This window comes from Aquarana catesbeiana, linkage group LG05 (genome assembly GCF_042186555.1).
Source record: "Aquarana catesbeiana isolate 2022-GZ linkage group LG05, ASM4218655v1, whole genome shotgun sequence".
Taxonomy (NCBI): domain Eukaryota; kingdom Metazoa; phylum Chordata; class Amphibia; order Anura; family Ranidae; genus Aquarana; species Aquarana catesbeiana.
This window is the reverse complement of record NC_133328.1, coordinates 236,458,102-236,482,654: the sequence shown is the minus strand read 5'-3', so window position 1 is coordinate 236,482,654 and position 24,553 is coordinate 236,458,102. Positions and strand designations below refer to the sequence as shown.

General features: G+C 44.2%; 1 protein-coding gene across 1 annotated transcript in view; it reads left to right on the top strand.

Moving 5' to 3' along the window:
• The window catches only part of LG05H7orf57 (linkage group 05 C7orf57 homolog), a 79,270-nt gene that overhangs the window by 17,155 nt on the left and 37,562 nt on the right, over positions 1–24,553 (top strand). The window contains exon 2 of the mRNA XM_073630630.1: positions 7,540–7,608. Coding sequence (XP_073486731.1) covers positions 7,560–7,608 — 49 coding nt within the window. The 5' untranslated portion in view covers positions 7,540–7,559. The remainder of the gene's footprint in view (positions 1–7,539; positions 7,609–24,553) is intronic.

Below are 24,553 nucleotides of genomic sequence, written 5' to 3'. Positions count from 1 at the left end.
ATCTAGGATGGAAAAGGACCTGGGGGTCCTAGTAGATGATAGGCTCAGCAATGGCATGCAATGCCAAGCTGCTGCTAATAAAGCAAACAGAATATTGTCATGCATTAAAAGGGGGATCAATGCAAGAGATAAAACGATAATTCTCCCGCACTACAAGGCTCTGGTCCGGCCGCACCTGGAGTATGCTGTCCAGTTCTGGGCACCAGTCCTCAGGAAGGATGTACTGGAAATGGAGCGAGTACAAAGAAGGGCAACAAAGCTAATAAAGGGTCTGGAGGATCTTAGTTATGAGGAAAGGTTGCAAGCACTGAACGTATTCTCTCTGGAGAAGAGACGCTTGAGAGGGGATATGATTTCAATTTACAAATACTGTACTGGTGACCCCACAATAGGGATAAAACTTTTTCGCAGAAGAGAGTTTAATAAGACGCGTGGCCACTCATTACAATTAGAAGAAAAGAGGTTTAACCTTAAACTACGTAGAGGGTTCTTTACTGTAAGAGCGGCAAGGATGTAGAATTCCCTTCCACAGGCAGTGGTCTCAGCGGGGAGCATTGATAGCTTCAAGAAACTATTAGATAATCACCTGAATGACCGCAACATACAGGGATATATAATGTAATACTGACGAATAATCAAACACATAGGTTGGACTTGATGGACTTGTGTCTTTTTTCAACCTCACCTACTATGTAACTATGTAACTATGTAACTATCTAGGACTCGTAGATCTAGTAGAAAAGCATGGAAAGCATGGTTCTTGATCCTAAAGACCCATATTTGACTGAAGGTCAGCCTAGAGAGGATGGAACAAAAGCTGATGTACCCTTATGGGTTCCAGCAAAAATACAAAACAAATCTATCTTCCTGGAAAATCAGTGGCTAAGAGATAGAATCTCGCAGTCTGAAGCACATTCAGACAATGGAGGGGACATTCCTTTTGGTGAACTGAAGTCAGATAGGTAAAAATGAAGTCCTCAACACTAGCTTGTCCCTTCGCAAAATGGGGATAAGTTGGCCATTTCACAAAGAGGTGACAGATACAAGAAACAGCACCCTGTTGGGTGGGAGTGGAGAAAGAGGAATTTCTCTAATGGGTTCATATGGCTCTCTTTGAAGCTTAGCTTTAAATCACATGAAGTCACGGGAAAAACAGGGGGAGCTACATGGGAGACTCCCTTTATAAAGGTTTTAATCAAGGAGTGAATGATCAGTGGTCTCGCTGAAATAAAAAGGACCAGATAGAAACCTGGCCTTTGGTGGTCCAGGCCCAGCTGCAGGAAGGAGATGATTCATCCCACAGGTGGAAGCTCAAGCACAAACTCACAAGTGAAGTATGCCTTCCACGTCCAGTAACTGACCTTGCAAGAAAAACCTTCCTCACTAACATGTTAGGAAACACAGATTCAGATATGTCCCTGAATGAAAAAAAAGAGCTTCAACAGTCATGTTATTAAAGCCAGAAATTGTGAAGAAGGATGGCCAAAAGGTCTTTTGGACAGAAGACTGTCTGTATGCCACATCTTCCTGGGCCAGTCCAGAACAATGAAGATTAGCAGAATGCCCCTCCATATAAATCCTGCGAAGCAGATGAGGATAACATTTTTTTTTTTTTTTTTTTTTTATCAAACAAGGTTTTATTGAATAATTGGTGCATACATAAAATGTTTACGTTATCATGTTAACATTGTAACAGTACTACAATTGTTATCGTTTAAATAAAAATATAACATTAAGTACAAATATCTCTGACGTGTAATAGCATTCAGGGTATAAATATTTGTTTTTTATAGACTATCCATCCATACTTATAACTATTTTGTCACTCTGTGATCGTGTGACTACATTAGACACAGGTAGAAGATTCCTGGAGCCATCTATCCCATATCTTGTTGTATTTTGCTGGGCAACCTCTATTAATATATATACATTTCTTGTATGGTAATGTACTATTTATCTCCACCTTCCATTCCACTACTTTAGGAGATTCCTGCCTCATCCATTTTTTGGCTATAACCTTTCTTGCTGCAAAGAGTGTTTCGTGCAAAAAAGTTTTAGTATATTTGTCAGCTGTGTCTGGAACTATACCCAAGAGGCACTGTTTAGGGTCTAGAGCTAGAGGTGAACCCATCGTGTCATGCAAAAATGCCACAATTTGTTCCCAAAAGCCTTTTATCTTAGGGCATGTCCAGATTAGGTGGAAAAAAGTGCCTGTTTCTATCCCACACATCTGACATGTAGTGGTTTGTGTATGCTTGTATCTTGCCACTCTAAGGGGTGTGAGATATGCCCTGTGGATTATGTAAAGTTGCGTCAATCGATCTGAGAGTTTAGGAGATACCGTTTTGCAGGCCTCCAATGCCTCCCCCCATTCCTCGTCCTCCACCGGTCCCACCTCCCTCTCCCATCTTGGTTTAAGGCCATATGCTATTTTAGCAGCTACAGGGGTTAAAAGCAAGTTATAGAAAGCTGAGATCAATTTATGAGAGTCTGTGCTCTTAATTATAGCAATAAGTACATTGGGTGCAGGATTAGGATAAGAGTCAGGGAATTGTGATTGTAGTGCATGTCGGATTTGTAAGAATCTGAAGAACATCTGGTCCTGGATTGTGAATTCCTCTTTAAGCATGTCAAAGGTTTTAAGCTGTCCATCTTTTAATATATGATGTAGGTAAAATATTCCCTGTATGGACCATATGAATGTATTTTATTGAGTTCCTGAAGGTTTTTGTTATGCCATAACGGCGTGTAATCGTTAAATTTTAAAATGTCGAGTCTAGAAGCCATATTTTTCTGTAGTGGTATAGCATGGTGTGTCGGCTGTCTCCTAGTTCCATCCCTCCCATATCCGCCGCCATTGCATATATCGGGTCTTTGGTGTATTCTGCCCACTTCGGACATAGGAGCTTGAGGAATCTTTCGCTGTCAGTTTTGTCTAAATGGAAAAGCTGTGATAGCTGTGCTGCGATGTAATATAGGTTAAAGTCAGGTAGGGCAGTACCACCTAGATCAGTTGGATTTTTGAGGGCTTGCCATGCTAATTTGTGCCTATTGTTACCCCACACAAATGTCTTTAAGAGGGACTCTAGAGATTTAAAATGTTTCAAGGGTAAGTAAACTGGGGTGTGCCATAAAACATAAAGTATTTTGGGTAGTAGAATCATTTTGATTAAATGTATACGGCCCCAGACTCCTAATGGTAATTTGGACCAAACCCGTATTTTATTTTTAACTAAGGTAATAAGAGGAGCTATATTTAGGGATATATAGTCCGTAGGAGATCTGGTTATGTAAATCCCCAGATATTTAATAACATCTACTCTCTGAAGTGGGAGCCTGGTTTGGGATTCTGGGGGTGGGAAACTGTCAATTGGTAAAATTTGGGATTTGTCCCAATTAATTTTGAGACCTGAAAATATTCCAAATTGTTCTATCGTACGGAGTGCATTGCATAATGATGGGCCCGAGTCTGCCAGGTACAGTAGCGTGTCATCTGCATACATGCAAATTTTTTCAGTCAGGGAGCCCACACCAAGTCCCTTAATTTCTGGGTTTGTTCGAATGGATATTGCCAGGGGTTCTGCTGCCAGGGCATATAGTAATGGGGATAGGGGGCAGCCCTGTCTCGTGCCTCTACTGAGGTCGAATAACTGTGACGACCATCCATTAGCCACCACTTTGGCCCTGGGTGCCTGGTATAGGAGTTGGACCCATTTAATAAATTTTGGGCCAAATCCGTAGCCCTCCAAGCATCTCCAGAGATACCTCCACTCTACCGAGTCGAAGGCTTTCACTGTGTCCAAGGTCACAACAACCCGTGAACCAACCTCCTCGTGTGTAGCTTGTAGGTTAATGTATAGTTTTCGAAGGTTATGAGGATAACATTTTAGGAGAGAAAAAGCATAGATCTGGGTGTACTGGTCCCACAAAGCCACCAAAGCTTCCACTGCTTCCCCTAGAGGATATATTTGCCTGGACACAAACCTGTCCAGTTTGTTCTTGACCCTGGAAGCCAGGAGGTCCACATATGGTGTCCCCTACCTGTGACACAGATCCTGGAATACCCCAGGGTATAGGGACTACTCCACCAGTTAGAGGAGCTGCTGGCCGAGGAAATCTGCCTAATAATTATCTATTCTTGGGATGTAAGTGGCATAAAAAGCAGGAATGTGACGTTCTGCTCAGGACAGGATCCATTCTAAATGCCTTGAGCTTCCTCCAAGATGGGAGATGTTCGGATCACCTTTCAGCAGAATAGCCCAATGCTGCAGAGAGAGACAAATCACCCAAAATTTCAGTATGTCAATCAGGAAACAAGACTCTTCTAACAACTACAGCTTCTGCATGGACTCCTCCCTGGCACAATAGGCTGGCATTTGTCATGAGCCAACAGGCAGGGGACCTAATTAATAGAACATTGCATTTTAGAGGTATGGAGAGAAACTGCATAAATGGAACTGCGTCAAAGGAGACTACCATAAGGCCCAGGACTCTTTTACAAAAGAAGAGTGTCCAGCGAGTCCTAAATGGGAAAGCTCTAAACTGGGACTGAGAAGTCTTATGCCCTGTACACACGGTCGGATTTTCCGACGGAAAATGTGTGATAGGACCTTGTTGTCGGAAATTCGACCGTGTGTAGGCTTCATCACACATTTTCCATCGGATTTTCCAACACACAAAGTTTGAGAGCAGGCTATAAAATTTTCCGACAACAAAATCCGTTGTCAGAATTTCCGATCGTGTGTACACAAATCCGACGCACAAAGTGCCACGCATGCTCAGAATAAATAAAGAGATGAAAGCTATTAGCTACTGCCCCATTTATAGTCCCGACTTACGTGTTTTACGTCACCGCGTTCAGAACGATCGGATTTTCCGACAACTTTGTGTGACCGTGTGTATGCAAGACAAGTTTGAGCCAACATCCATTGGAAAAAATCCTAGGATTTTGTTGTCGGAATGTCCGATCAATGTCCGACCGTGTGTGAAAAAATACTCTGGCCTGAACCGTGTCCAGGGCTAGACCCTGATACTCCAAACAATGTGTCCCACAATGGGGATGCCATGGAAGAGAAGAGCAGCAAGGCTAATAAAAGGGATAGCACTTTGGTGAACACCCAAGATGCAGACAAAAGGTCATGGCCACGAACTGGTACAACTGATACAATAAAATGTAGAAAATGTAGAGGAAGATGAGGACAATCTGGTATGCCTCATTGATGTCCGAAAAAGTCAGAAAATCTCCCTGGTATAGGGAGGAGATGACAGATAGATTCCATGTAGAATTCCTGGATTCAAATGAGGACAGTCAAAACTTTGAGATCAAAATGGGGGAACATGCCCCTTAGTTTATGGAAATGGTTAACAAGTTAGTTAAAACCCTTAAACCGTTCTGCCACAGGAACTACAGGAAAATGATAACACCCTGATCCAGAAGACATATAGGAGTTCGATGGAGATCTGTTTATCTGTGCAGTGACACTGGATGTAGGAAAAATCAGGTGAGGGCAGGAAGTAAAACTCTAGTTTGCAACCCTCCTGCCCCCATAAATTGAAGAAGCAAGTTTTTTCTGGAAAGTGGGGCCACACCTGCATACCAGGGAATGTTTTAGTGACTTTGGCAGACTTTAAGTGCCAGACCTTGTGGGCTGACCTGGATGAAACTAGGCTAGGAAAGTAGAGAAACATTAGGAAAGTTTCTAAACAGTAAAAGAGGGGCAATTCTCATCAGTCTATTCCTGATAAAATGAATAGGAAGTGGGCAGGTGAGCCTGGAGGGAGCTCACCCCTTCTTAAAGGCACAGGTGCATACTGGACACCCAGCATATAGCACCAATGCAGCAAAGGTGTCCAGTACATCCCCTCACCAATGAAAATATTGAAATATTGATGAGGGGACGTACTGGTCTGAACACCTTTGCTGCCATGGTGCTATATGCTGGGTGTCCAGTGTGCCCCTGTGCTATTAAAGAGGGGCGAGCTCCCTCCAGGCTCACCTGCCCTCTGCCTATCCATTATAATGCATGTGCTTCCACTGTGGAGGCTCTAAAAATTTAGAGTTAAGACTACAAAAAATACTGGGGTGCCTTGATGGGGCTCTGTAGCTTACGCATGTATTTGCAAATGTGTGCAAACTAAACCCGTTTTTAACATATACTGTTAGGCTGGGTTCACATATGAGCACGGAGTGGTTCACAGCAGGAGTCCGGTGCATCCTCGTTTACCGTTTCAGGTCCGATTTCAGCCCAAATTTTTAGCTGAATTCGGACCTGAAACAGACCAAAAGACGCACAGGGCTCCTGTGACCGGCTCCATAGAGAGCCGGTCACAATCTCCTGCTGTGTGAATTGGATGCTGGGATTCGCATCCAATTCGCACTAGTGTGAACCCAGCCTTAGACAGGACAATTTGGTTAGTTAGCAGGCTGGTCAGTAAGTTGAGCTGGGAATTTTGTTTTGCATGCGTTGCCCTTCCATGTGCAACCTGCTGCAAAGGTCAGTTATAGGCGAGGGCAGTGGCCATTTGTTTGTAACTATTCCTGCCACTGACACCAATGATAGGACTATTCCTTTTACTGACACCAATGATGGGACACTATTACTTCCCCTGAGACCAACAATGAGGCATTATTCTTCCCATCAATGCCAATGATGGGGCATAGTTTACCCCCATTGACGCCAGGGCATTTTCTACTTACACTGGCCACTGTTCGACCCCCTCAAAATCTGAAGGTCAGTAAACTGGCCCATTGTTTAGAAAGCTTGGAGATCCCTATTATAGAGACGCTGCTTCCAAATCTGTACCGTCTTTACGCATGCCTGTGGGAAACCCCATGCGCAGACGTTCCAAAGATCTTTCCTAAACATGTTATATTTAAAATAGAACTAAAGGCTTTTAAAAGGGCAGCACAGTGGTGTAGTGGTTAGCACTCTCACTTAGCAGTAAAAAGGGTCGCTGGTTTGAATCCCAACCACGACACCACCTGCGTGGAGTTTGCATGTTCTACCTGTGCCTCCGTGGGTTTCCACCGGGTGTCCTCCCACACTCCAAAGACATGCTGATAGGTTAATTGGCTTCTGTCCAAAATTGGCCCTAGTTTGTATGAATGTGAGTTGGGGACCTTCGGATTGTGGGCTCCTTGAGAGTAGGGACCGATGTGAGTGTGCAATGTATGTGTGGAGCGCTGCGTAAATTGACGGCGCTATATGGGTACTTTAAATAAGAATAGGGATAATTGTAGACACGCACCCACACTCACTCAGGTTGAACTGGATGGACTGGTGTCTTTATTCAACCTTACTAACTATGTAAAGCTGTATCTGTCCATCTGTAGCCAGCCTAAAGGTTCACACATACCTAGGGTAATCAATTATGAGCCCTCCACAACTCCACCCCCTGGCCATCTGATCTCAGTGCAAGTGTGGATTGACCCAGTTGATTTTTCCTGTTTTCTATGCTTGTTTTTTCATTATATTTTGTACGCTTTCTCCAGTCTTGTCCTCTTATTTACCCTATTTAATTTTCTGTTTTTTTATCTAGTTTGTTCAGGAAAAGACACAATGCGACCAAAGGATCCATCTGCTCCCACCAGCAGATTTGCTACTTGTGGTAAGTCCTTTCAAGAGAAAAGTCTTGTTTAATCTACAACAAAAACTAGCAAGTAGAGGTCAGCATTGATGATATCTTCGTCCCGCTGAGTAGAAGCAACAGCTCTTGTAGAGAGAGTGATCTTCTTTGCAGAGATACTGTTTCCCCATTAGGAATATACACAGATCAGCCTTAACATTATGGCAATTGACAGGTAAAGTGAATAACATTGATGAGCTTGTTACAATGGCATCTAAAAGTGGGTGGGATATATATGGCAGCAAGTAAACATGTTGTACCTAAAGTTGGTGTACTGAAAACAGATAAAATGGGCATTACAGTTTGTTGCATAGCCACAGACCGGTCAGGGTGCCCATGCTGACCCGTGTCAATAGCTAAAAGTGACATAATGAACGTGTGAGTATTAGAAGTGAACCACTGAGCAATAAAAGAAGGTGGCCTGGTCTGATAAACCACATTTTCGTTTACATCATGTGGCTGACCAGGTGCATATGCATTGCTTACCTGGGGAAGAGATGGCACCATGATGCAGGATGGGAAGAAAGCAAGCCGACAGAGGCAGTGTGATGCTTTGGGCAATGTTCTGCTGGGAAACCTTGGGTCCTGCCATTCATGTTAATGCTACTTGACATGTACCACCTACAATGCCTTGAAAAAGTATTCATACCCCTTGAAATTTTTCTCATTTTGTCATGTTCTAACTAAAAACTGAAATGTATTTTAATGGGATTTTATGTGATAGACCAACAAAAAGTGACACATAATTGTGAAGTGGAAGGAAAATGATAAATGGTTTTCAAATAAAAAAAAATATATCTGAAAAGTGTGGTATGCATTTATATTCACCCCCCCCCCCCCCCCCCGAGTCAATACTTTGTAGTACCAACTTTTGCTGCAATTATGGTTGCAAATCTTTTTGGGTATGTCTCTACCAGCTTGGCACATCTAGAGAGTGACATTTTTGCCCATTCTTTGTTGCAAAATAGCTCAAGCTCTGTCAGATTGGATGAAGAGCGTCTGTGAACAGCAATTTTCAAGTCTTGCTACAGATTCTCAATTGGATTTAGGTCTGCACTTTGACTGGGCCATTCTAACACATTAATATGCTTTGATCTAAACCATTCTATTGTAGCTCTGGCTGTATGTTTAGGGTTGTTGTCCTGCTGGAAGTCGAATCTTCGCCCCAGTCTCAAGTCTTTTGCAGACTTGAAAAGGTTTTCTTCTAAGATTGCCCTGTATCTGGCTCCATCCATCTTCCCATCAACTCTGACCAGCTTCCCTGTCCCTGCTGAAGAAAAGCATCCCCACAACATGATGCTGCCACCACCATGTTTCATGGTGGGAATGGTGTGTACAGGATGATGTGCAGTGTTATGCCGCGTACACACTAGCGGATTTCTCGTCGGAAAAAGATATGACGGCTTTTCCAACGGGATTCCGCTCAAGTTTGCCTTGCATACACACAGTCACGCAAAAGTTTGCTGAAATTACAACCATCCAGAATGTGGTGACGTACAACACTACGACAAGTCGAGAAAATGAATTTCAATGCTTCCGAGCATGCGTCGAATTGTTTCCGAGGATGCGTAGGAATTTTGCGCGTCGCAATTGCCACAGACGATCGCATTTTTGGATAGGAACTTTTCACGACCGAAAAATTGAGAACATGCTTACAATCTTTTGCTGGCTGGAATTCGGGCTGCAAAAGTCCGATGAAGCATACACACGGTCGCATTTTCCGACGCAAAACTCTCATCGGTCTTTTGCGGGCCGAAATTCCGATCGTGTGTACACGGCATAAGTTTTCCACCACATCGTTTTGCTTTTAGGCCAAAAAGTTCAATTTTGACCTCATCTGACTAGAGCACCTTCTTCCACATGTTTGCTGAGTCCCCCACATGGCTTCTCGCAAACTGCAAATGAGACTTCTTATGGCTGTGGATCTCTGCAGCTCCTTCATAGTTACCATGGGCCTCTTGGCTGCTTCTCCAATTAATGCTCTACTTGTCTGGCCTGTCAGTTTATGTGGACGGCCATGGACTTGCAGTTTTACCATACTCTTTCCATTTTCAGATGATGGATTGAACAGTGCTCCGTAAGATGTTCAAAGTTTGGGATATTTTTTTTATAACCTAAACTTGCTTTAAACCTCTCTTTATCCCTGACCTGTCTGGTGTGTTCCTTGGCCTTCGTGATGCTGTTTGTTCACTAAGATTCTCTAACAAACCTCTGAGGGCTTCACGGAACAGCTGTATTTATACTGAGATTAAATTACACAAAGATGGACTCTATTTACTAATTAGCTGACTTCTGAAAGCAATTAGTTCCACTAGATTTTAGTTAGGAGTATCAGAGTAAAGGGGGCTGAATACAAATGCATGCCACACTTATCAGATATTTATTTGATAAAAATTTTGAAAACCATTTATCATTTTCCTTCCGCTTCACAATTATGTGCCACTTTGTGTTGGTCTATCACATAAAATCACAATAAAATACATTTACGTTTTTAGCTGTAACGTGACAAAATGTGGAACATTTCAAGGGGTATGAATACTTTTTCAAGGCACTGTACCTAAACATTGTTGCTGACTAAAAACACGCTTTCATGGAAACAGAATTTCCTGATGGCAGTGGCCTCTTTTAGCAGGATAATGCACCCTGCCACACTGCAAGAATGGTTCGAAGAACACACCAAGGAGTTTGAGGTGTTGAGTTGGTCTCCAAATTCTTCAGATCTCAATCTAATCAAGTATCCCGGGGATGTTTTGGGGAAAAAAAGCCTGATTGCAACCTTCAAGACGTTAAGGGCCTTTTCACACTACAGCTCAGTTGCTTTCACTTCTAAAAAGCAATATGCGTATTAAAAAAACATAGCTGATTATTAAGGAAGCTGGCATGTGCCGGCTCCTTAACAATTAGCTATTCACTGGTTGTTAAGGACACTGGCGTTTGCCTCTCTTTAACAACCAGCATCTTTGTGCCATGTAAAACCAAAAAAGCACCTAAAAACACTCTGGTCCATTTTTGAAGCATTTTTAGTTCATTTCTCATTGACTGAAATGGAAGATTCAGGTTTAATGCATTTTTGAAAAGTGCACCAAAGATGCTGCATGCAGGACTTTTCAACCAGCAGTGTGAAACGTCACATAAGATTTAAGGGGAAATACTCTTGATGCGCTTGTGTCACGCTGGAAATATACCTTCTAGCGCAGCAAAAGCTAATAGGTGTGAATGGGCCCAAAGGATCTGCTACTGAAGGCTTGGTGCTAGATACCACTGCATACCTTCGGAGGTCTAGTGGAGTCCGTGCCTTGAAGAGTCAGCGCTGTTTTGCCAGCAAAAAGGGACCCACTTAGTATTAGGTGGGTGGTCATAAAGTTATGGTTGATCGATGTATATGTACTGTATGGCAGAGGCGTAACTAGAACCTTCAGGGCCCCAGTGCAAGAAACCATGAAGTGCCCCCTAACCCGTGGCCGGGGGCCCTTTCCTCCGGGCCCAGTGGCGGAACGCCAGGGCCCTGTCTCAAGTGCGACCTTTACGACCCTTGTAGTTCAGCCACTGGTGTCAGTAGTTCTTTATTTTTGTTATTTTATTTTTTACCTTTTTTTTTTTTTTTTACAATATTAGTTTTTATTACAATTTTGTCAAGAGCCCCATTGGAGGGGGGGGGGGGGGTTGGTGAAATATCAGGGGTTTAAACAGACTTTTGAGACAAAGAAAGAAGATTAAGGACACAGCCTTCAATCTCCATCTCTGCAGCCTGAGCTGCACAGAATGTATGGAGAGGAATAGCTCTGTACAGAGTTTCCTGTTCATTCACAAACTGAAGCATAGCAAACACAGTTTACTATGCTTTAGTTATGAATGGGCTTATGAATGGGCAGAGTCAGTGATCGTTATGACTCTATTCATTAAGATAAGGAAGGTGCCAGGGAATGACATATTTACCAGTCCCTTCCCCCTCTCTCTTTATCCTGAATGCAAAAATTCCCCTCCTCCCAGTCCAAATTCCCCCCTGAGCACAAATCTTTGCCCCCCCCCAATCCCACCTTCGAGCTCAAATCCCCCTCAGCACCCCCCCCTCCTAGCACAAATTTGCCCCACCCAAAAAATGATCCCCTGCCCCCAGCACACATCCTCTTTCCCCTTAAATTTCTTATCCTAGAACAAATCCCCCTCTGAGCCCCGCCCCCCCAAATCCCCCTTCTTAGCCTTAATCCTCCCACCCCCTCCTAGCAGCACAAATCCTCCTTTACAGCACAACCTGCCCAGAGCCCCACCCCCAAATCCTCCCACTTAGCATAAATCCTCCCCCCCCCCAAATCCCCCCTCTTAGCATCCATTATAGCATAAATCCCCCCCCCCCCCCCCAAAATCCCCCTCTTAGTTCGTTTTCTCCCCAGTTACCTGTCCCAGCACAAATAGTTACCCAACTCAAACTTATAGGTGGGGAATCACAGTCAGGAGGAGGTGTGCTTGGCCGTGCTCTTTCCACTTTTGTCAGAATAGCGATCCCCCATAGTCCATACAGCAGTGACACAACTCGCTCTCAGATCGTACTATACACGGCTTGAATGCCCCCCATCTTCTCTATCTGCTCACCTCCCCGCAGCAGAAAATATGAGTAGGGGGTGGGTACAGTCTGTGCACAGTCCGATGTGAATGTACCCATGCCATCTGCTGTTTGAGGATCACTGTTTTGACAGGAGTGGGAAGAGCACAACCCAGCACAGCACCCCCCGAGATCCAACCCCGGCGGAGAGAGCACAGGAGGCCGGGAGAGAATGCAGGGTCCCGGGGGTAGCAGATGGAAGCTGAATACAAGGGCCGGCAGCCTAAAGAAGAACCGATCCCCTCCATCTTCCATTGCGCCCATGCTCCAGGCGGCCCATGCGGCCCCCCACTGTACACCTGTATAGGAGGGGCGGCAGCCTATAGAGTAACCAATCCCCTCCATCTTCCGCCTGCAGGAGACAGAGGAGGAGAATCAGGCATTCAGCGGCTGGAGAAAGATGGAGGGGATTGGTTGCTCTATAGGCTATCCAGGTGTACAGGGGGGGCCGCATGGGCCCCCTGGAGCATGGGGCCAGGGCGCAATTGCAACCCCAGTAGCTACACCCCTGGTATATGGGTGCATCCATATTTGCTCACTACAAATGCAACTTCTGTTTCCTAATTTTCTCTGCCACACAGGTCATCCTTTACAATGCAGTCTGCGTGCCAGATGACTCATTAAAAACAATGTACTCTCTGTGTGGCTGAAATCATATCTCAACAATTTTTAATCAAGAAAGCTTAAGAACCTGAGCATGTAATATTTGCTCCCTGACGCAGCTTATCTACACACCTCTAAAATGTAAAAAAATGACAACATGAGAGATCAAGCATTTCAAATGTGAAAGCCTTATGAGCATAAACTTTGAAATATATCTAAAGCCAAAACATTTTCTCTTCTAGTTTTGGACAGTGTAGGGGAAGTGTTGAAACCCCTGTCAGGTTTTTACTGCTAAAGAAAGATAATAGATTTTTATTGTTGTCTGTGTCCCAGCAGGGGGGATCCCTCCTCTTTATTTGCTTATGGACATTGGAACAGAAAGTTATGGGAAATCATTTTAAAGTTGTTACCAGAACAAGCATAAAGGGCAAGTTTCCATTGGGGGTCACTTGTCCCAGCGACAACCAAGAGAAATTTTTCCTTCAACTCCTGTTGTGCCTCTGGGACAGGGAATATAGTGAATCCTTGCTAACAGGGCACAGTCAACCAAAAAAAGGTATACAAAATACTGCAGCGATAACGCAAGATGCACTCCCTGAAATTACCCTATACTTTCCATTTAAGGCAGACAAGAAATTGCTTAAATCACATCTTCAACTATCTGTTGGCCAAACTTTCAAAACTGTATAAGTAATAATAAGTAATATAAGTATAATTCAGGATTTCTTTTTACCTTTTATTATGCACAGTTCTTCATTTTCATATATTGGATTAAAGTACTGTAAATCTAAAGCCATTCTTTTTGTAATTGGATAGAATATGGAATGGTTAACCCCCCCCCCCTTTTTTTTTCTTGCTGTCTGTGTCCCACGGGGGGGGGGGGGGGGATTTTCATTCGCTTCCTGACCTTTGGACATAAAGTGAGAAGAAACCTCCAGTGTGAGTTGTATCCCCTCTGACAGCTGTCAACAAAAATAAATGACCCCAGTGGAAGTTTTCACCGTCCTGTTCTGGAGGCAACTCAAGATTTTGGATTTCCCATCACTTTCATTCCCAGTCGCAATAGTGACAGGGACAAATAGAGTGGTTGAACCTCCCCAGTGGAGACACAGACAGCAATAAATCCTGACAGGGGCTTCTATCCCTTCACCACTCTATCCAAAGCAGTTTTTCCTGTAGCAATGTTATATTTGATCAATTGTTCACACTAGCTCTAGGGAACACAACATACTCAATGTTTGACAGTGTAAGTGCCCAGTCACACTACAATGCACATAAATATACACTTGCAGTGCATTGTATTTTGGTTTGTTTAGGCGCGTTTCCATGAACATTTTTATGCATCTTTTTCTGCATATACAGTATCTCACAAAAGTGAGTACACCCTTCACATTTTTGTAAATATTTTATTATATCTTTTCATGTGACAACACTGAAGAAATTACACTTTGCTATAATGTAAAGAAGTGAGTGTACAGCTTGTATAACAGTGTAAATTTGCTGTCCCCTCAAAATAACTCAACACACAGCCATTAATGTCTAAACCACTGGCAGCAAAAGAGGGTACACCCCTAAGTGAAAATATCCAAATTGGGCCCAATATTTTGTGTGGCCACCATTATTTTCCAGCATTGCCTTAACCCTCTTGGGCATGGAGTTCACCAAAACGTCACAGTTTGCCACTGGAGTCCTCTTCCACTCCTCCATGATGGCATTCTGGAGAAGATATAGCAATCAGGTGTCCTGGTTAAGGTTTGGATTTCACCAAGAACTACTTGAGTGCTCTGTCAGATTAGCGTTGGTTAAACACACTACATTGTGGTGCAAGCTGTCAAACGGTAACTCTAAAAAAGAAGAGTTCATAAAGTCCATGTGTGGCATCAGAGATTAGCTCAGCTGGCTTCCAACACTCAGTGCAGCTCCTCAAGAGACTGAAGAAATCTCTATAGCAACAAAAAGGAACACAAGATGGTGCATCTAAGTGGAGTAAAAAAACTCACATTTGATAAGGAGTAAAGCTCCTGTCTTATGAACTTTAACCACTGGGGGCTGTCATCCAAACCACAACAGCACATAGCAGAGGTATTCCAGTCCAGAGACAATGGAGAGATTTACTAAAACTTTTGCACAGAGAATCTGGTGCAGCTGTGCATAGTAACCAATCAGCTTCTAGGTTTAACCACCCTGGCGGTATGATTATGTCAGATTTTTGCGTCTCAAAGCCATACATTCTTTTGCATAGAAATATGGTGTTTTTAATTGTAGGCCTGTAATTCTTAGTAATAACACACTTAAATCTGTCCAAAGAAGAGTCTACTAGACATCCCGGGTATGATAAAGTTTGAAACACAAAATCATAAATTATAATATAATAAATAACTATAAATAATTATAAAAAATAATAATATAATAATAAAATTAATTTCCTCACGATTCACTATCGCTCAATTCTGCATGTGTTCTAATTTAGTATCGCTGTTTTCTAGCTGGTCTAAAATCACTTTTGACGCAAAGAGACGCTTTTTGGTTGCTATGGACAATCTCAAGTTTCCAGGTAGAAAGAACAGTATATATAATATAAAACTGCATGCAGGGCATTGGCCAAAGCACTAGGGACACAAGGGAGGTGAAATGATTTCATACAGTAATGTAATCGTATAGATGTAATGTAATCTATACGATTACAGTGTACTGTATGTGTTATGTTTTGTGTACTTTTTAAATTTGCCGCCAGGCTCTATCCCCATGCGTCGCGACGCTCGCAGGGAACGGAGCCTGGCACACAGAGGCATCGGGCAGAGGACACAGCCCACAGACACAGCGGGGGGACATCACAGGATCCTGGGGACAAGGTAAGTAACCTGGACCAGGATCCTGAGATGCAATCCCGACTGTGGCTCGGGGTTAACGCTAATGGTACTTAAATTTAACCCCGAGCCACACTCGGGAATACCACGAGGGAGGTTCAAGACTCTTTCACACTGGCATTGACAATAGGCAGTTGGGTTGCATTTCTAATGCTTCCTGAACACCTCTAAATGCCGCTCAAAATTGGTAAAATAGGGAGTAGATGGAGGTGTTCACACTGCAGCGTCCAAATTGCCATGCATTGGGGTGAGGCAAAAATAACATTGCCTCCGCAGTTTGGCAGGCATTGATGCTTTGCAACTGCCTCCATTCACTTCTATTGAAGCGTACCACAAGCGTACAGAAAACGCACTGTAAACACGCCTATGGCTTTTTTGATGTATGGCCATATTGACATTAAGGATAAGAGTGTCATCCAGGATTTGGGTATGCGAAACAGCAATCTTTGATTGAACTTAACAGACTGTGCTGTGGACATGTTTTTCATATTTTTATCGCAGCAAGAAAAAATAATACAGTGATCTTATTAAGCCCATCAATTCTTTTTCTTCAGATGCATTCATTGTACAATTTTACACTACAAAATATATATTTTAAAGAAGGAATAACCTGGAAATAAAGAATATCTGCAATGGAAAAATACGTACAGAAATATAAAAAAGTAGGGATTCTCGGTTGCCTGGATTCCAATGTGGTAAACAGAATAGGCCATTCTCTAGAGATATCATGTACAGGGAAAACTCGCCATAGAATATAAATATCCGTCTCTAGCAACTAGCCAGTTAGTGTGGGAATTTGAAATTTTACAGCTAAATATAGCTTGATGCATACTGCACAATTATTTCACAGGCATAAATAATTAAGATGACTTAAGTTTGCACAGTTCATTATCTTCAATGAATTAATACACTCGCTGTATCGTTCCCTTTCTGCCTGATTACTGGGTTTCCTTTCACATCATTAAATGCCTTTTTTTCCGGCTTCATAATTCACATGTATTTTTTATTTATAGTGTGATCTTACTTTCAAAATTTCTTACATTCATTTTTTAACTCTTCCTTGTCTGTCTTATGGACAGACAGGTATTTTTTACTGAGGGATTTCAGTGTAATTCCTTGTACACACGAGCGGATTTCTCGTCGGAAACTTTCATCGGTCTTTTGCGGGCCAAAATTTCCGATCGTGTGTACGCGGCATAAGAGGGGTTTATCAGAAGTCACCAGTTTGGTTCAAAAAAGCTAATTTTACTTTTACCTTAACCTACAGTATATTTTTAATTCCTCATATGTAGGAAAAGTATGTTTGGCCTTATTGTAAATGCAATTTTTTTTTTTATAGTCAGTTGAGGGATTTTAAACTATTTTGCTGCTGCCCTTGGTGATTTGCATTGTGGAGCTTTCCAGATTTGTGGTTTAGCCACGGAGCATAGTGTCCCACTCCAGCACAGTGGCATGACTGCTGGTGTGCCCGGTCCCTACAAATCTCGCTTTGTGATTGAAACTTTGGGTGTAACGAAGATATACCTGGTAATGCATCTTTGACACTGAGCTCTGCATTGTGGCGCTATTCATACAGTACCTTAATTTCTGTGTCCGCAAAGCATAGTCTCCAAATCCAGAGCAATGTCACATCTGCTGGTGTAAAACTATTTTTTTAAGACCCCTTTCACACTGAGGCGCTGGACCGGTGCGCTGGCAGGGCATCAGAAAAAGTTGTGCCAGCAGCTTCTTTGGAACGCATTAGGAGCAGTGAACTCACATGAAATCAATGGGCAGCACTACCGGCAAAGCGCCGCTGTAGCAGCGCTTTGCGGGCAGCTTTAGCCCTTGAGCCGCTAGCGGGGGTTAAAAGCTAGTGGCCGAATAGAGCCGCAAAAATGGCGGTAAAGCACCGCTAAAAGCTTTTAGCAGCGTTTTACCGCCAACGCCCAGGGCGGCTCCGTGTGAAAGGGCTCTAACTTTTTTTTTTTCCTATTTATAGTAAAAAAATTAAATAAAATAAGTGGTTATTAATGCAGAACTTTTTTTCAACCTTCCTAAATCTTCTGCCCTTGTTGTTTTTAACTTTGTATACTACAACATTTTTTTCTGCCAGTAAATACCTTATACAGCCCACTTCCTGTTTCTTGCCTTGTAAAAAGCCTAGGCTTATAACATCATGCACAGCTCTTTCTCTCACTCTTGTGAGAGTTTGCCAGGAAGGGAGGGGGGTGAGTCATAAGAGGGCACAGTATTAACTTTGCCATCAAATTTCGATTTAGTTTTAGCCATAGACTTGACTAAAATGCCATTTTAGTTGTAGTCGTATTTTAGTCTTTTGCCTAAAATGCCATTTTAGTCATCTGAATAGTTTTAGTCATATTTTAGTCGACTAAAATAGTGTTTATTTTGTCAATGAAAAATATTTTTGTTGTCAAAATTAACACAAAGGTGTTGCATCATATAGTAATTGTAAGGGCCCTTTCACACTGGGGCGGTTTGCAGGCGTTAGTGCACTAAAAATAGCGCCTGCAAACCGACCTAAAGCTGCCGCTGCTGTTTCTCCAGTGTGAAATCCCGTGGGCTTTCACACTGAAGCGGTGCGCTGGCAGGAGAGGAAAAAAAACTCCTGTAAACAGCATCTTTGGAGCGGTGAAGGAGCAGTGTATTCACCGCTCCTAATCCGCTCCTGCCCATTGAAATCAATGGGGCAGCGCGGCTATACCGCCGCTGTAGCGGCGCTATGTGAGCGGTTTTAACCCTTTTTTCAGCCGACAGCGGAGGTTAAAACTGCACCGCTAGCGGCCGAATACCGCCGCTAAAACGACGGTAAAGCGGCGCTAAAAATAGCACCGTTTTACCGCCGACGCCCCCACCGCCCCAGTGTGAAAGGGGCCTAAGTCAAAGTATCATAGAATTGAAAACTGAACAATGGTCTAGTAAAGAAGGGGTAATGCACACTGATACTCAAGTGGGTAATCTAGAGCAGTGGTCTCCAAACTGTGGCCGGCTGGCCAGATGTGGCCCTTTGCTTGCCTTTATCAGACCCTTGAGTCACTATTCCTCCCACTGTCAACTAGGTTAAGGCACAAGCCTTCCACTGACTCCCAGTGGTAGGGCATTATTCATCCCACTGACACCAAGAATGGGGCACTTTCTTCCACTAACACCAATGATAGGGCATTATCCCTCTTCCTACTAACAACATGCACATTTTTTTACTCCTACTCACCATCAAGCCTGAGGAATTGTCTACACCCACTGATGCCGGGGCATTTTCTACTTCCATTGGCAATAATGCAGCCCCCCTAAACTCTGAAGGACAGCAAACTGACCCGTTGCTTAGAAAGTTTGGAGACCCCCTGATCTAGAGGAGTGTTTTCTCTTTGAAAAGGGGAATTTATTGACCACCGGTTTCTACTTACTGTTTGCTAATGGAAGAATACATTTTTATCTTTTGGAACTCAGAATCGCATGCAGAATTACTGTACTTGGGAAGGTGATGATGCCTGGGAAGGTGCATTCATTTGCTCTCCCTTTAAAGGTTTTTTTTTCTCTCTGAAGCTCAGAGTGTACATCCTCCTATCATGTACCTGGTAGCAGAGCCTGATATGGTGAGGAAGGTCTCTCTTACACCTCTGACTCTGATAGAGTAGACAGGAGGTGCAGGAGTACAGAGTGGCTCGAGTGCCTGTAAGTCTTGCTAGCAGTAGGGCAGATATGCACACTGGGGAGGAGACGTCGTCAGACGACTCCAGTAACACGTGTGCAGCTGATACTGGCAACAGCAGGCAGAGTAGCAGATTTAGGCAGGCCAGGTCATACACAGATAGGATGGATCGGGTACAGGCAGATGTGTGGTCAGGAAACAAGCCGGGTCAAATCAGTAGCCAATGGAGCAGACAGAAGCGGAGGTCAGGGGACAAGCCAAAGTCAGTGCAGATGGAGCTCAGAGAGTGGTCAAGACAAGCTGGGTCAGCAACTGGAATCAGGATACAGAATCACAGGGTCACAGGATACACACAGGAGGCTGACGACAAAGCAGCACTGATCCTGATCACTAGCCGAGTTTAAATAGCCTGTTTGGTGCCAACATCTGTCACAGGTGCGCGCGCCGGCGCACACAAGAATGCATGAGGGCACGTGTGTGCGCGTGAGTTTGTGCATGCACATATTCATTAGCCAGTGGCTAATTCTTGCAAGCATGAAAAAGGAACATGTTTTAGCCTGTTCACAGAAGTCCATTCAGGGAATTGTCTATTGGTAAGCATTTCTTTACACCTCCCCACCATAGGAGATTTGCTGATGAGGTGGATCAACTGCATCCCTCCTCTGCTGTTACAAAAGTTCTCCATAGACATACAATGTCTTTTTTTCATTGACCTTTTCTGTTCAGGCCCCAAATTGCTATAGCTTTTTGCTTTCTGAAGCTCAGATTAAGTCATGTTCTTCTCATGCTTCTGCACCTACTGCCCACTCACACTTCTACAGCATAAATTATAGGGAGCAACTGAGGAGGGATAGGAGAGACTTTACTTTTATGAAAGTAGCTCTCCTCCTAGCTCCGACAGTGGGGGTATTATGGTGACTGGTCATCCTGCTCACAGGTAGCTGTCAGGGGAGACTGGTCCCCTAAACAGGAATTAAGCTCTCTGTATAAGTGTCAAGGCAGTATTAAACAATGGATTACAGGCTACATAGACAACCTGCACAAAAACCACTAAGGTCTCATTCATTTGGGCAAAATGTGCCCTGCTGAGGATTCATGCAGCAGGCCTACACAGAATACCTACAGAAAACAACCACCAAAGGAATACACACCCACAAGGACTACCAATTTCAATACCAAATATAATTTATTGGACATATAATTATATCAAAAAGCATTGGCAAGAGTAAGGAACCCCTCCTCACAAAATCCACCCGGGGGCATCCCATCACCCTTACCCTGACACTCCTCCCCCCTCCTCTCCCACCCCATTCTGGCTGCCTCAGAGCAGTCCCACTCTGCCCAGAGCCTTCCCCTTGTGACTGACTACAGTAAAAACCTGGACTCCCCCCTCAATGGTTGAATGATCCAAATGGTGTCAGTGATCTGTGTGTAAATGATTTGATATGGGCTAATAGGCTGAAAGCGTATGAACGTTGTAGTCTGCCTGTTGATTCACCTTATAAAGCTGCATGTGGAGTCAATTGTATCCAATTTGTTCTGTTATGTATCAATATTGTACTGACAAAATTGAGCATTGAAGAAGCTACAATGTAGCAGCAGCATGTTCTAAAGGTGATATTGGCAGGACTGTGGACTGGTGTGTGTGATGAGTGATATAAAAATATAAATGCATGGACATGTAACAAGGCAGATTGCAGTCATATGGTGGGAAATTATATGTCCCCAAAGACGCCCCTATGTTGCTAAGGAACCTGCCATAATATGCTGGTCTGTGGTACAGTAGATTCCTAACTCACATATAGCTCCTGTTAACTCCCATCAGGTCCAGTTTGCACTGAAAACTGGTGTCCCCATAACACTTAGCAGCTGATTGACCTCTGCTGGGAGACCTACATGGGCCTGGCACCACGGCGCTTTAATTCTAGCCAGGAGGTAGTAGTGGAGCCAGGGAGGGGGATGAGGTCCAAACAGTGCACGGAGGCATGCAACGTCTTAATGTCACATGACATTCATGATGTGCACCTCCTGCACGGGCCCTTTACTTTAGGGCAAACAGTCCGTGGAAGGTTTCGTTCTGTTTGCCCTTTCTCCTCCCAAAGTGCCAGCAGCAAAAAGGGCCAGCCAGGCCTCAGCTCCAGCCCCAGCAGCCAAGGCCAGGCCCCAGAAGCCAGGCCCCATCAGCCAGACCCCAGGACCAGCAGCCCAGCCCCAGAAGCCAGGAACCAGCCCCAGAAGCCAGGCCCCGAGACCAGCAGCCAGGAATCAGGACCAGCAGTCAGCCCGAGGAGGACCAGCATGACATCCAGCAGGATAACATGCTGCAGCGCGCCCCCGGGGGCGTGCATCGCGGCGATCGGTGGAGCGGTGTGTCAGCCTGACACACCGCTACACCGATCTTGGTAAAGAGCCTCCGGCGGAGGCTCTTTACCACGTGATCAGCCGTGTCCAATCACGGCTGATCACGCTGTCAATGGGAAGAGCCATTGATCGGCTCTTCCTCACTCGCGTCTGACAGACGCGAGTAGAGGAGAGCCGATCGGCGGCTCTCCTGGCAGGGGGGGTCTGCGCTGATTGTTTATCAGCGCAGCCCCCCCTCAGATCACCACACTGAACCACCAGGGATCGCCACTAGGACCACCAGGGAAGGGGCAACATGGATGGCCAGGTATGTACCCCATGGCCATCCACATGTGCCCAATCTGTGCCAATCAGTGCCCACAAATGGGCACTGATTGGCACCATTATGTCACTGATCTGCCCAGCAATGCCCAGATCTGCCCAGCAATGTTTTATCAGTGCCACCTGTCATTGCCCATCGGTGCCACCTGTCATTGCCCATCGGTGCCACCTGTCAGTGCCCATCTGTGCCCACTTATCAGTGCCCATCAGTGCCACACATCAGTGCCACCCATAAGTACTCATAAGTGCCACCCATATGTACCAATCAATGCTACCTACAAGTGCCCATCAGTGCCGCCTATGAGTGCCCATCGGTGCCACCTATGAGTGCCCATCAGTGCCGCATACCAGTGCCACCTATCAGTGCCACCTATCAGTGCCCATCAGTGCCGCCTATCAGTGCCCATCATCAGTGCCCGTCAGTGCCACCTCATTGGTGCCACCTCATCGGTGCCCATCAGTGCCGCCGTATCAGTGCCCATCAGTGCAGCCATATCAGTGCCCATCATTGAAGGAGAAAACGTACTTATTTACAAAAAATTTGAACAGAAACAAAGAAAAACTTGTTTTTTTTCGAAATTTTCGGTCTTTTTTTATTTGTTGCGCAAAAAATAAAAACCGCAGAGGTGATCAAATACCACCAAAAGAAAGCTCTATTTGTGGGAACAAAATGACAAAAAATTTGTTTGGGTACAGTGTAGCATGACCACGCAATTGTCATTCAAATTGCGACAGCACTGAAAGGTGAAAATTGGCCTGGGCGGTAAGGTTTTTAAGTGCCTGGTATTGAAGTGGTTAAAGTAAGTGAAGTCTTCTAGGGCTGGGCCTGGGCATCAAAGTGCTATTAGTTAATATAATATTGTTTATTTTTACTAGTGTTCAGTGACAAACTAATGTAGGCTCTCATGGGGCCTGGTGGGGGCTCTTTCTAACATAGACTCTCAAATGGACACAGAGAGGACCTCTGTTAGAGAGACCCCCTCCAGGATCCATTAGACCCCAGTGTAGTCTCTAATGGGGTCTGGTGGGGGCTCTTTCTAACAGACTCTTTAACAGAGCCCCTCTCTGTGTCCATTAGAGAGACCCCCCTCCAGGTCCCATTAGAGTACTCTGCTTCTCCTCCTGTATTTTGTTTATTGTTAAGAGATCGTGGGAGGATCCCAGGGTCAAGCTGTGGACCATGAGGGGGGCATGCGTACTCCTCTGCTTAAGCGTTTCACCCCTCCCACTGACTGGAGCTTGTTCTTGGCTTTGTCCATACGAAGACCAGGCAAGGGGTGAAACACGTAGGAAGAGTGGTACAACCCCCACATGGTCCACAGCTTGTGTCTATACCAGCCGAATTGCCGGTATCAGTGAAATCGATGTAGGCATGCTCCAAAACCTCAGAGAAGGTCCAAGGTTTGCAATCAGCAGCATATAGCATAAGAGAGCAGATGGCTTGAAATACAACTATAAGCTTTCATTGGCAAAAACTCGACATTTCTACTATCATACAGGCTCAGCTGGAGTCATGATCGATTGTTTGGAGCGGTAAGCCGATAATTTATTTTTTTTTATGCATAAACATTGCTGAATATCTGTCAGGACATTCGTTTTTGTGTTGTTAACCACTTCAGCCCCGGAAGGATTTACCCCCTTCCTGACCAGAGCACTTTTTGCGATACGGCAATGAGTCGCTTTAACTGACAATTGCGTGCAACGTTGCACCCAAACAAAATTGACGTCCTTTTTTACCCACAGATAGAGCTTTCTTTTGGTGGTATTTGATCACCTCTGCGGTTTTTATTTTTTGTGCTATAAACAAAAAATGAGCGACAATGTTGAAAAAGCAATATTTTTTACTTTTTGCTATAATAAATATCCCCAAAAAAATATATAAAAAAAACAAATTTCTTTCTCAGTTTAGACCGATATGTATTCTTCTACATATTTTTGGTAAAAAACATCGCAGTAAGCTTTTATTGATTTATGCCATTTTTATTATTAATTTTTTTTATTAGTAATGGCGGCGATCTGCGATTTTTATCATGACTGCGACATTATGGCGGACACATCAGACACTTTTGACACTATTTTGGGACCATTGTCTTTTATACAGCGATCAGTGCTATAAAAATGCACTGATTACTGTGTAAATGACACTGGCAGGGAAGGGGTTGAACACTAGGGGGCAATCAAGGGGTTAAGTGTGTCCCAGGGAGTGATTCTAACTGTGGGGGGATTGCCTCACTACAACATGACAAAGATGACAGGGAGCAGTAGATCTCTGTCATGTTGCAGGGCAGAACAGGGAAATGCCTTATTTACATTGGCATCTCCCTGTTCTGCCGCTCGTGACACAATCGCGGGACCCGTGGGCACGGTCATGGAGTATGCGGCGGGCGTGCACACGCTCACAATGCCATGATTTAAAAGGGACGTATCTGTACGCCTATTTGCCCAGCCATGCCATTGTGCCAACGTATATCATCATGCGCTGGTCGGCATGTGGTTAAAGTGTAAGTAAACCCCCCTATTATTTTC